This window comes from Ursus arctos, chromosome X (genome assembly GCF_023065955.2).
Source record: "Ursus arctos isolate Adak ecotype North America chromosome X, UrsArc2.0, whole genome shotgun sequence".
Taxonomy (NCBI): domain Eukaryota; kingdom Metazoa; phylum Chordata; class Mammalia; order Carnivora; family Ursidae; genus Ursus; species Ursus arctos.
Window position 1 is genome coordinate 42,042,009 of NC_079873.1, and position 12,014 is coordinate 42,054,022.

Consider the following 12,014-nt stretch of genomic DNA (forward strand, 5'->3'; position numbering starts at 1 on the left):
ACAGATCAAATCTGTAAAAGCAGAACCTGGGGGACATTTGCAAAGTTTGCAGCTCCAAGTAGTTTGTAAGCAGGAAATGGAAGGGAATAAGTGCTATTTTGTCAGGCACTGGGCCTGTTTTGAGCCTTACAAGTGATCTATGAGGCAGCCATTATTGTCCTCCTCTTTAGAGATGAGGTAATAAGACTTTTCTCAGTACTGGCCATTTTATGAGGCAAAAATTCTCTTTTTGCCCTTTCAAAATCATGCGACCTGCTTAAGGCCACTCAGATACCCATTTTACAGTCAGGATACAAGTCCCAGTTCTGTCCCTGTTTTGTGAAGAAAAAAAAAAGTTATTTTCTCTCATCCCTCAAGACGGGTTAACTGCAATTTTGGTGGCTGAGCGTCTTGCCCAGGGTCCCGAAGCTACCGTTCGGTGAAGCCAGGGTCTATACGGTTTCAAGGGATTGTAACTGTGATATTTCCCAATGATCTCCCTCGCTTTCTCCTCACCAAGAGAATAACAAAGCAAACCCACCCAAGAACCAAGGCCTCACCTGCACTGTCGGCTTCCTGGGCTTCCAGGCGTTGCCAGGCGCCAGGCTGCCGTCCTCAGGGCCCGCGTGCTGGGGATTATGGTAGCAAGCTGAGCACCGGATGCACTGGTGGTGGTGGCATCGACAGTTGTAGCAGTTTGGCATCATGTTTCTCTTCCGCAGAGCAGGGCAGAGCTCCCCGGAACAATAAACGCAAGGCTCATGGACGACGGCTCCCTGGACGCTGCAGGAGTAAGAGCAGGTCCTGCGGTAATCGAAATCACTGCAGTGCAGTGGTTTGCAGCACATGGATTGTTCTAGACCTTTGCTTGCAAAACATTCTGAGTAGGTGGGAGTTTCTGACTGAAGGGGTGACAGAGAATGATATGACTGGTCTGGGGCACAATATGGCTGGTCTGTGGAATGGTAGGACTGGTCCATCGGATGGTGCCTCAATTCCCTATAGCTGGAGCTCATCGGCTGGAAGTTTTGGTCGATAGCTTTTGGTCTCTGGGTAAAAGTCTTATTGCTATGAGTGGTTAAACCCGGCAAATGAGATGTGGATAAGGATTTGCTACTCTCTTCAAAGAACTTTCTTCTGTCTGCAAAGGGCAGGAGGACGGCTTCCTCCCCAGCCTGGGCCGTCGAAGCCTTCAGTTCCTTGCTGTCACCTGGGTTAGGAGGGCCTTCCATGGCTAGCGCCACATGTGGCTGCACATTGTGCTCTGGAGACCATCTCCAGTGACCTCCACGGACTCCACGGTGAACATTTGTTTTCTCAGAGTCTGAGGAGGAGGGGTCAGATGCTTTCCACCAGGTGCTTAGGCCCGCAGAGGGCTGGCCAGGCCTCTGGCCAGGGCTTATTTGTCCCTCCAAGCCTGTCCTAGATTCACGGCCCTCCGGGGCTTGGCTGAGGCACTCGGATGACCGAGCCCTGAGGATCACGCTCTTGTTGAAGAGCTTGTCTCTTGGACTTGGTGGCTTTTTATATGAAGACAGAAGAGCTGAGTTAGAAGCAGGAAGTGGAGTACTTTCTAGGGGCTCCTCGGTCTCCTCCACCGGTTCCTTAGTGTCACACAGCTGCACCAAGGGGTTCTTGCTTTTCTGCAGCTGGGCCTTCCTCCTCTGGATTTCATTACGCAGATTGGTAGCAAAACGCTCACTCTTCCGCCGGTTTTGGATTGAGCGGCCCCGGGGCCCTCCGTTCCGCCTACCTCCCACCCGGCCACATTCCTTGGGTTCACTGGCCCCTTCTTCGGTGGCCTCTGTGCTGCCAGCTCCTTTAGCAGTTGACGAACAAGCCCTGGTTTGTGGAACAAGGGAGCCAGAGGCAGAGGGCTGCTGGCTGGCTAGTTCGCTGCCGGCTCGGCATGCTCTGTTTGGGTCCTGGAAACCTTTTTCTGGAGGGTGTCTGTCAGCCTCTCCGTGTGGGGAACAGCTGGGGCTCTGGTGCCCTGAACCCAAAGGCCTATCATCCACTTTCCTGGCCTTTCTTTCTTTGCTGGGCTGCTCTTGGGTTCCTCCTGTAGGGGGACATGGACTTTTCTTCCCTGTGTGGCTGCTGTGCAAAGGTGACAGAGTCCACTCGTGGCCATCCTGCCCGGCTGGGAGCTCCTGGCCCTTGCTTCCCCTGGTATCAAGGTGTACCTGCTGTAGGTGGGATGCCAGCAGCTGTTCCGGGGCACTATGGCGATGCCCTGTGGGTCCTGTGAGGTGTGGAGGGCTGCCAAACGAAGGAGCCTTAGCTAGCTCTGCTGAAGCCTTGTTGAGTGGGCTGGAATCTATGCCGGAAGCTTTGTCATACACTTTTGGGAATCCAACGGCTTTGGCTGAGGCCTCCATCAGTAGATGCTCAGAGCTCTGCTGGCTGGATTCAGGAGCTTGGCTGAGCTCACAGTTCTGATGGCCCTTGTTTGTCACTTGGTCTTGCTCGCTGAGGCAGCAGAACCTGTTAGGGTTCCTCGGGGATAGCACGGTGTCTAAGCTCACTTTCTCCTTCTGCTGCAAGGAGTCCCCAGGCTCAGAAGCCCTGCGCTGCTCTCCATTGAGGAGCTGGGCTCTGGAGGCCTGAAGACTATCTCGCCTCACGGGAGGCTGCGGCGGGCCTCTGGCAGCCTTGGCAGGCGCTGAGTGGTGGGCCTCCTGCGGGCGGGATGGCATCTGGGAGCTGGGAGTCAGGTGGCCCCCGTTGGTGCGCCGGCTACCTCCTGAGGGCTCGGCCACGCTGGGCCGGCCATTAGGGGCTTTAGTTGGCCCCGGGCCTTGTGTGAGGCACTCCGCAGAGCCTGGCTCCTCTGGCCTGAGGGAAAGGGCACAGTCGGAGGCATTTGAGCTGGCTGAGAAGGAGCTATAGGCTGAGTCACGCTGGTTGGGGTACATGTTCTGATCAATGGGCAAGAGGTGGCCCTCATAGGTAGCTTGGCCCGGTTGCTCCAGGCTCTCCATGCTGCCAATGGAGCTGCTTTTCTCAGTGCTGCAGTGGCGGGAGAGTGGGCACCACTGCACACACACGTCACTGCAAGACACAGGGCACACTGGTTAGTCAGCCAAATTACCAGATCCCTTTCCCAGCTCGGCCAGCCCTGTCATGGGAGAAGGCAGAGCAACCCAGAGGCACCCATGCCACAAATAAGAAGGAGATGGCCACAAAGGAAGGAAGGGAAACAGCGAAAGATATGGTCACAGGGGCGCCACAGAGATGTGGTAAAATGGGAGACAAAACAATGTATGGGAGCAGGAGAGGGCAAGATCCCAAAGACTAAAAGTGTAAGAACTCCATTGCGGCTTATGCTGTTTCCCTGCCGCCAGTGAGTCTAGAATTGCTTCTGGCCTGTCACTGTCCTTAGGGAGTCAGCATGTGGCTCTCTGCCAGGAGAGACAATCATAGAATATTAGTATCAGAGAGGGGCTCTAAAGGGTTGATTCAATTTCAGCCAGCCCATTTTGTAAATCAGTGGCTGCTGAGTTTGAGTGTGCATCAGGAGTGCAGGGAGGGCTCGTACAAACCCGGGTTCCTGGGTCCCACCCCCCGAATGCTATGTCTGGGTAGATCCTGAGAATTTGTCCTTCTAACAAGTTTCCAGGTGATGCTGGTACTCGTTGCTGGTCCAGGGACCACACTTTTGAGAACTGCTGGAGTAAAGCAAGCCCTGCAAAAGGAAGTGATTCTGAGGAGGTGATTTTTCTCAGTATCACCCAGCTGTAGCCTGTGACCCAGACAGGGCCGGAATTTCGGCAACCCCCTGTTCTCTTCTTCTTGATACTAGTAAGCCTGACCATTTACCAAGGGCCTACAATGTGCCAGGCACTTTACAATGGCTCATTTCAAACTGAAGGGGAGAGATTATTATCCCCACCTTGCAGGCAAAAAATCACGCTTAGTGAAGTAACCTGACCAGCTCATGAAGGTGCCAACGAAGCAGAGCTCTTCTGCTATGATATTTGTTAAATGGGACTGATATGGGACACCTGGGTGGCTCAGTTGGTTAAGTGTCTGCCTTTGGCTCGGGTCATGATCTCAGGGTCCTGGGATAGAGTCCAGCATCGGGCGCCCTGCTCAGTGGGGAGTCTTCTTCTGCCTCTGCCCCTGCTCACGCTCTCTCTCTCGTTCTCTCACTTTCAAATAAAAACATAAAACCTTTTTAAAAATGGGACTAAAAATAATATCTGTATCAGAGGGTTGCTTTGTGGGTGAAATCAGTTAATAAATATAAAGCTCTTGTCACAGCCCAGGCACCTAGAAAAGGTTCAGTACGTGCTAGCTGCTTCTCTTTTGCTTTTTGTTTTAATTGCAATTGTTATCAGCACCCTCTGTACCACTAGTGTTGACATTAGATTTGCTGTCTACCCATCCCTCCCTCATCCCCCACAGCAAAGCCAAACCAGGGAGACCAAGGAAGGGACCGGGATCAGACACAATCTTGAATTTTAAGTACCATTTCCCACAAAGAGAGCCAAAGTGAGCCAAGTCATGCCAGTAACTCCCTATGACTAGAACCCCAGAGGTCGCAGACTATTCTCAGAAAGGCCACAGTTCAGAAAGCCAGAACTGAGCAGTGGCAGGGGCCCACACATCCTCAGATCAGCCTTCCTTAATCCTTGCTCCCTGCTCGCCCCTTAGCCACTCTGCTCACTTGATCCCTGGGCTAAGAATCCATCAATTCCTTGTTGGCAAGGGAAGCTGCCATGCCATCCATCCTACCACCCTTCCTGCTGCAAACAACCACACACCCACTCAAACGGGAGCCAAGCTCAGAATACGTTTCAGTGTATTCTTCCAGAACAAAACTGCCTCCGCCTCTGCTCGGAGCCCCTGTCTTCCGATGCCAAATAAAGTCATTGACTGGGGGCAAACCCAACACGTGGCTTCCCTGAGCCTCATCCACAGAAATTCCTCCTGAGAGGGAAGATCTTGCTGTGGAAGGGAAAGGTCATCTTTGCTCGCTCTGAGTTTTCGCAGAAATAGTTCTCTGTCTCTTCTGGGCAGCTGTCTTGACAATAGGCAATACCAGGCCCACTGAATTGAGAGATCCTCATGGCAAGTAGACCTCGTTATTCAGGGAGGTGCCCCGCCTGAAGGCTTTGGCTCTGTGACAGAGCTGATGAACTCTGGATGAGATCACCAGTGAGTCACTGTAGCTAGAGAAGAGGACCAGTACTGAGCCCCGGTGCGCCCCCTGCATTAAGAGATGGTGGGGGAGGGGTGCAGAAGAACCAGGGGAAAAGACTGCAAAGGAGCAGCCATTGAAGTAGGATGAGAAGCAGGAGAGTGTGGTGTCTTGCAAGCCACGTGAGGTAAGTACTTCAAGGAAACATTTTCTAGAAGGGAAGGGACTGTCCCAAAGTCACAGAGAATTAGCAGTAAGTAGCCAAGGACTAGAACCCAGGGACTATGGATTCCCACTCCATTTTCCATTACAGCACTCTAGGCTTGGCAATATCCAAAGGGGACTAGAGCAGAAGAGGAGGCATGGCCAGGCTGTCTATCCTCCAGCCCATCTTGAGGGGGAGGATTCTAGACTCACCTCGTGTTGCAGCCGGAATGCCAGGACAAGCTGAAGGCTTCAGAAGGGAAATGCATGGTGGTGGCCGCTTCAGGGCATTCCTCCAGCAGCTTGGCCACATGCCATGAGTGCGGCCTACTGACAGGGGCGTTTCTCCTACAGCAAGAAAGGGACAGGAAGTCAGCTTAGGGAACCAGAGCTGAAATCACTTCCCATGCAGCTTCCTCCCCCACCCCCTCTTTCCCTTAAATGAAGTAGAACATCTTGCAAGGAGCTGATATAGGAATCTTAGTGGCCCTCCTCAGCTCCCAGCACTCAAATCTCCTTCATCCTGAGGGTGAGGTGTGGCTATAGAGAATGTTGGTTTCGCCGGGCTGTTTTGCTCATGGGTGTATCCCAAGCACAGACAGCAGTAGTAGATGCTCAGTAAGTACCTGTGGAAGAAATGAGTACTGCCGCCCAGTAAACAGTGAGCTACCCTAAGTTTTCTTTGAGAAACAAGAAATCAATCTGGTCAGTTTTCCCATTTTTCTCTGAGAAAAGAAGAGGCAGGTGATTGAGAAGTTCAAACAAGTCAACACGAGGCTGCAAATCCTCCAATTTTCACTTGTTCATTAGATAAGCATTTGTCATATGTACCGTCTGTGCATAGCTCTGGGGATCAAACACAGTCTCAGCCCTCGAGAGCTTACAGATGAGTAAGAGTGAGGGAGCTAATTCAAATGAAGCCTGGTGAAGGCCCTGAGAGAGTGAAGGATAAGATGGGCACAGAGATGAGATGCCCGCGTTTACAGGCAAAGAGGGGGGCAAGGAGCCCCAACTCCTGCCAAGGAACATAGCACAAAGTGGTGAAGGGCGCAGGGTGAGGCTGACAGAGGAGACTGGCTGCTTAACATGGCAGGCGTACATAAAGGGAAATAGGTCTGAGGCCAAGGCCTTGGATGCAACCACAGGGTCTGCCTGGTGCTCAAGGTTGCAGCCATCCTCTTGCACTGAGCAGCTCAGGCAAGACCCATTCCTGTCCTCTGGTATATTTCCTGTGAAGAGACGCTGCCCTTGCAAGTGGGGGAAGAATGACATGGGGAAGGGCAGAGCACACGTGGGACATCGGTCATGCCAGAAGATTAGGAGGAGACTGATGAGGTGGGTGAGGGAGAGAGAGAAAGCAAGCACACAAGCAAGCAAGCAAGCAAGCAAGAAAAAGACAGATGTCAGAAGGACCAGGTATATGATAGAGATAAGAGTGAGAGAGGATACCAAGAAAAACAAATGACAGAAAGGGAGAAAACTGAGAGAGATTGTAGAGAAATACATAATAAAGAGAAATGGGTGATAGAGAGATGAATGACAGAGTAAGAGAAAAAGATGACAAAGAAGGAGATGAGAGAGAGAGAGCTTCTTTATTAATTTATGCAGTCATTTACTGTGGCAAGCTCCATACTAGACACTGAGGGTACAGAGTTGACTAGGATAAGCGGCCCTGTTTTGAAGAAGCTTGTTATCTAGTGTGATAAATCAGCTCTCTACCTCCCAGGAGCAGTGGTGGATAGACTTGAGCTGGATTCTATCCTAGCTGGGAATGCCCCTCACCCCAGCGGAAACACAGAAAATCCCAGCAGTGCACGGGTCTAGAGGCCCAAGGCCTAAAAAGGTAGTCCTGAGGAGAATGGCCTTGCTGGGGAAAAAAATGGTTTGAGTGGTAACATGCCAGACACGGACAAGGAGGTGTGAGAGGAAGGGCAAGGGAAGCTGCTTGTCAAAGTTCAGGAACCAGAGCCACAGGTCAGCAGCACTGGCTAGGATTTGTGGGGAAGAAAGCCAAGTGAGGCCCCCACTTTTAACTAGAGTGTTCTATTATGGGTTTCAGAGTGCCCAGCAGGGAGGCTCGAGACACAAGAAGACCTTGGTGGGGGAGGAGGTGGGGGACCTGTTCCAGCGTCTCACGCACAAAGCCATGGTGCTAGAAATCCTTCCAGCTACTCTCAGGTGGCAGTCACCCATTAGCAACTATGTATAAAGCAGCTCATGGAAGTACTATGTACTGCTACACACTATGAGCCATGCGTGTCTACTATGTCCTATGCTGCTAGGCACTGAGGAAAGATACAATGGAGAACAGGGTACCTCCCTTATTTGGGGCCCTTCTTCCATAACCAGGATTTCTTTTTTTATTATTATTATAATAATATTTTTTATTATATTATGTTAGTCACCATACAGTAAGTACATCCCTGGTTTTTGATGTAAAGTTCGATGATTTATCAGTTGCGTATAACACCCAGTGCACCATGCAATACGTGCCCTCCTTACTACCCATCACCAGCCTATCCCATTCCCCCACCCCCCTCCCCTCTGAAGACCTCAGTTTGTTTCTCAGAGTCCATAATCTCTCATGCTTCATTCCCCCTCTGATTACCCCCCCTTCTTTATCCCTTTCTTCCCCTACCGATCTTCCTAGTTCTTCTGTTCCATAGATGAGAGAAATCATATGATAATTGTCTTTCTCTGCTTGACTTATTTCACTTAGCATTATCTCCTCCAGTGCCGTCCATGTTGCAGCAAATCATAACCAGGATTTCTGAAGTTCTTTTGAGTCCAGGGTTTACATTTGGGTGGTCAGCCTTGATACCACCTTCTCCCCAACCATCTAATCCCTCACTGAGTGCTACTGAGTCTTCTTTTATATCTTTCTGGTCTCTCTCTCTCTCTCCATTTTCATTGAGACTATTGCACATAATCACACTTTTCCTCCACAGAACTTTCCACCAACACCTTCTGTTCTAGTCCAGGCCCTTAACATTTCATATCCAAAATACTGTGTCAGTCTCCCAGCCAGGCTCCCCTTATTCCACCTCCAGTCATTGCTTTTATTTTTTTTTGAGATTTTATTTATTTGAGAAGGAGAGAGAGCATGAGTAGGGGGGAGAGTGAGGGAGGGAGGCAAACTCCCCACTGAGCAGGGAGCCCAATGTGGGGCTCGATCTCAGGACCCAGGGATCATGACCTGAGCGAACGCAGATGCTTAACTGACTGAGCCACCCAGGCGCCCCTCCAGTCATTGCTTTTAGATCATACCATGTCAAACACCAATTGAATTGTGGCACTCACCTATTCAAGAATCTTCCCTGGCTCCGTATTTCTTACCCTGTTCTGCATCAAATATAAACTGGATCTGACTTTCAAAGCCGTCTATAAGATAGCTTTACCCACCCAGCCCAGTCTCCCATGGCTGTGCTCCAATCACGTCCTGCAACCAACTTTGTGCCTTTGCTGTTGGTTTTCCAGTAGAATTTGGCCCAGGCTCTGGAGGTGGAGCACATAAAATATCTAATACATGCGGTTGTAAAGAACAAATGAGATAATGCATGTCAGCTGCTTAGAAGAAAGTCTGGTAAGCCCTCAGCCAATTTTAATTATTGCTCTGTCCCCTTGGCCTGGAATCCCCCTCTCATTTTGTCAATCTGAATCCCACCTGTTCTTCAAGGTACTGCTCAAGTACCATATCCTCCTGGGTGTTTGTCCTTAGTAATCCAGTCCTTGCAATTTGGCCCATAATAATATAATGTTTTTATATTACTTATTGTCATTTCATCACACCAACTGTATCAGGCCAGTAAGTAAGGAGACAGACACGAGTAGATGGATCTTGGTTCATATCCTAACTCTACCACTTTGGATGTGTGACTCTACACATGTCACTTAACCCATCTGAGCTTCGATTTTCTTATCTGAAAAAGGGAACAATAATCCTTACTTGGCTGGGTTATTGTGAGGAATAAGGATAATATTCTCAAAGCATCTGAGACACAGACTGATGCATAACAAGTGGTCAATAAATAGTACATAGTCTGTAACAAGGGTTATCAGCTCAGACTTGACCTTCTCGATGGTTCAAGTGTACTCCCACTGGATTCGTCTACCCACTGTCAAGGTTCTGTTACATCACTCCCTTGTCACACTTTGAAACATAGCTTACAAAGGCCCCTACTCTCTAGGGTTTCTCCAGGAATAGGTAACAATCCCAAAGGAGACAGAAGCAAGGCAGTGGGGGCTTTGGGACCATGGGGAGAAAACCACAAACTGGGGAAAGAAAAACCCCAGCAGAGGAACTGCAGCTAGAGCTGGGGCCTTTTAGCCCTAGTTTGGGAAAGAAGAGGAAACTATCTATAGTGTCTGATACTTGGTCTAGTATTATTCCTAATTGGAGACAGTCTATAATTACTTTCCACTCCTAGCTGTGTGACCTTGGGCAAGTCACTTCCCTGAGTTGTAGATTCTTTATCTGTAAAATGAGGAAGATAACTATCCCTCACTCACAAGTTATAGCCTGGATTAAAAGCAATCGGGTGTGTGAAATCACTTGGCATAGTACCTGACATACCATGAACTCAAAAAAAAATAATAACAGCAGGGACCATTTATTGAATACTTAAGATGTGCCAGGCACTAAGCACTTTGTATCCATTAGTTGATTCTGTCCTCACTCCAACCTTATCAGTAAAAGCTATTATTATCCCCACTTTCCAGATGAGGAAACAGAGACACAGAAAGCTGAATCGCTTTGCCAATTTCAGAAAGCTGAAATTGCTTTGCCATGAGGATGAGGCTTAGAACCTCCAGTCCTTTCTAGGATGCCACATGACCCTTCCTCCCCAAAGAGGGACCTGTCTCAATGAGCTTGCATATCTGAGGCTTCTCCTTGCTATTTCCACAAGAAGCAGTCAGAAAAGGAAAGTCTTGGTGGTCCCAGAGTTTAAACCATACCCTCTTTAGGCAGTGGGGAAGAGGGATGAAGGGAAATAAGCAGAGAGGCAAGAAAATGCCAACCACCAACCATGCAGCTCCAGGCCTAGCCATGGAAGGAATGGCGCCAGTGGCCAGCCCTTTCTCCCAAGGCTGGCTCAGGTACCCAACCATTCATTACCCCAAAGTTACTTTCTTGGGGAGCAGAAAGAAAGGGATATTGGAGAAAGAAAGCAGAATGGGGGGGAGGGGTGGCAGCCACGACTACCAGCAGTACCTACCATGGAAGTTGCCCCTGGTGGGGAGATGGCTTCAGAGAAAGCTGGGTATCCAGCCAGCTCAGGTGCCCAACAACCCCTACAGCCAGCCCCCAGGGCTCCTTTCTGCAGGCTGGATCTTCTCTTAGCTGGGACCCATCTGCCTTCCTGTTAAGACCTCCTGAGATGAGGGGCCATCAGCCCCAGCTCCTGAGTGTGATCCAAGGAGCTCAGGCACAGTCAGGTCCCAGTTCCAAGAACAGAGAGGAGTAGCATTGAAGGCAACGTATGGCCATCAGCCGTTGGACCTAGATGTGGCCACAGCCGGAGGGACTGAAAGCCAGTGTCAGAGAGTGGGACGAGAGTGAAGACGCTGCTCCAGAAACCAGCCAGCACCCTGGTGGCAAAGGGAAGGATGAAAGGCAGTTCCAGCAGCATAAACAGCCCCCCTGTTCCCTACTCCAGCCTCCTCTGGGCCCTGGCCCACCCCCTTCCACAGCTCAGGGGCCAATAAGGAAGCTGGGCCCCCAGCCACTGCTAGAACTCAGGAAAGGAGCAAGGAAATGATGTTTGGGAAAGATAAAGTGAGTGTCTAAAAAGAATTTTTAAAAATACACGTAAGTGAGAGAGAAAAATACCCCAGACACATACACTTAAAAGAATTCCTGTGCTTCCTGAACTGAGCTGACCCCACCCAGCTATCTCCGTAGGTCCTCTGGGCCCCAGCAAAGGGAAGCCTGGATCGGCCAAGCCTAGTGGCCTCCAGGTCCAGAAGAGCAAGTGGGAAGGGCTACAGCTTATTTTACATAGCTGGGGGCAAGTGACCTAGAGATTTTCCAAGGGGAAGGTCTTGTTGAGACAGAAAGACTTACAAACCAGTCTCGGTCGTATTTTACAGGGTCTGCACTTCTTGTGGGCACCTGAGCAGATCCAAAGAAAACTTCATTTCACAGCAGAGACCCCAAGTCCAGAATAGTGGTGCTTGGAGTCAGCATCCCTGGCTCTGCCATGAATTTGCTGTGACCTCTGACAATTTACTCCCCCTCTCTGAGCTTCTGTTTCCTCTCTGCAAAATAAAACATTGGGCTCCACTGAAACAAACAACGCTTCCAGCTATAGCATGCTAGGATGTAAGAGTCCTGGGCCCCAGGCTGGGGCTTCAGATGATGTCCTCACTGACCTGTGCGATAGCCAGAAAGCAGAGCAGCCCCACATGAGTTTGTTGTATACCCCAATCCCCAAATTAGGCATCAGAGTTTAATTTCTCTCAGCGATTTAGAGTTGGGGGTTTCCCTTCATAATACTCTTGATCCCCATTCCAGTTTCCTTTGGCCCCTGGTCCTAATTCCAGGAATTTCTGGCTCAAGAGGGCTGACGTGAGCCCCCTCAGGAGAAGAAGTATGCCCAGGCCATTCCTCTCTGGGGAAATCATGCCTGGAGGCCTCTTCCCCTGGCTTCCCTCTATACTGCCTTAGGGAAGTCTGGGTTGACTT

The 12,014-nt window shown here is 50.2% G+C and overlaps 1 protein-coding gene across 2 annotated transcripts in view; it reads right to left on the minus strand.

Annotated features, from left to right (window-relative positions):
- The window catches only part of SHROOM4 (shroom family member 4), a 249,861-nt gene that overhangs the window by 37,362 nt on the left and 200,485 nt on the right, over positions 1 to 12,014 (minus strand). Inside the window, exons 1-3 of one of the 2 annotated variants that reach the window (XM_044389409.3) lie at positions 10,546 to 10,963; positions 5,543 to 5,677; positions 540 to 3,033 (exon numbers count right to left, since the gene is read on the minus strand). In XM_044389409.3, the coding sequence (XP_044245344.2) occupies positions 540 to 3,033; positions 5,543 to 5,598 (2,550 nt within the window). In that variant the 5' untranslated portion in view covers positions 5,599 to 5,677; positions 10,546 to 10,963. Of the gene's footprint in view, positions 1 to 539; positions 3,034 to 5,542; positions 5,678 to 10,545; positions 10,964 to 12,014 lie in introns of those variants that run through there. The other variant, XM_057311539.1, reaches the window with a different exon arrangement.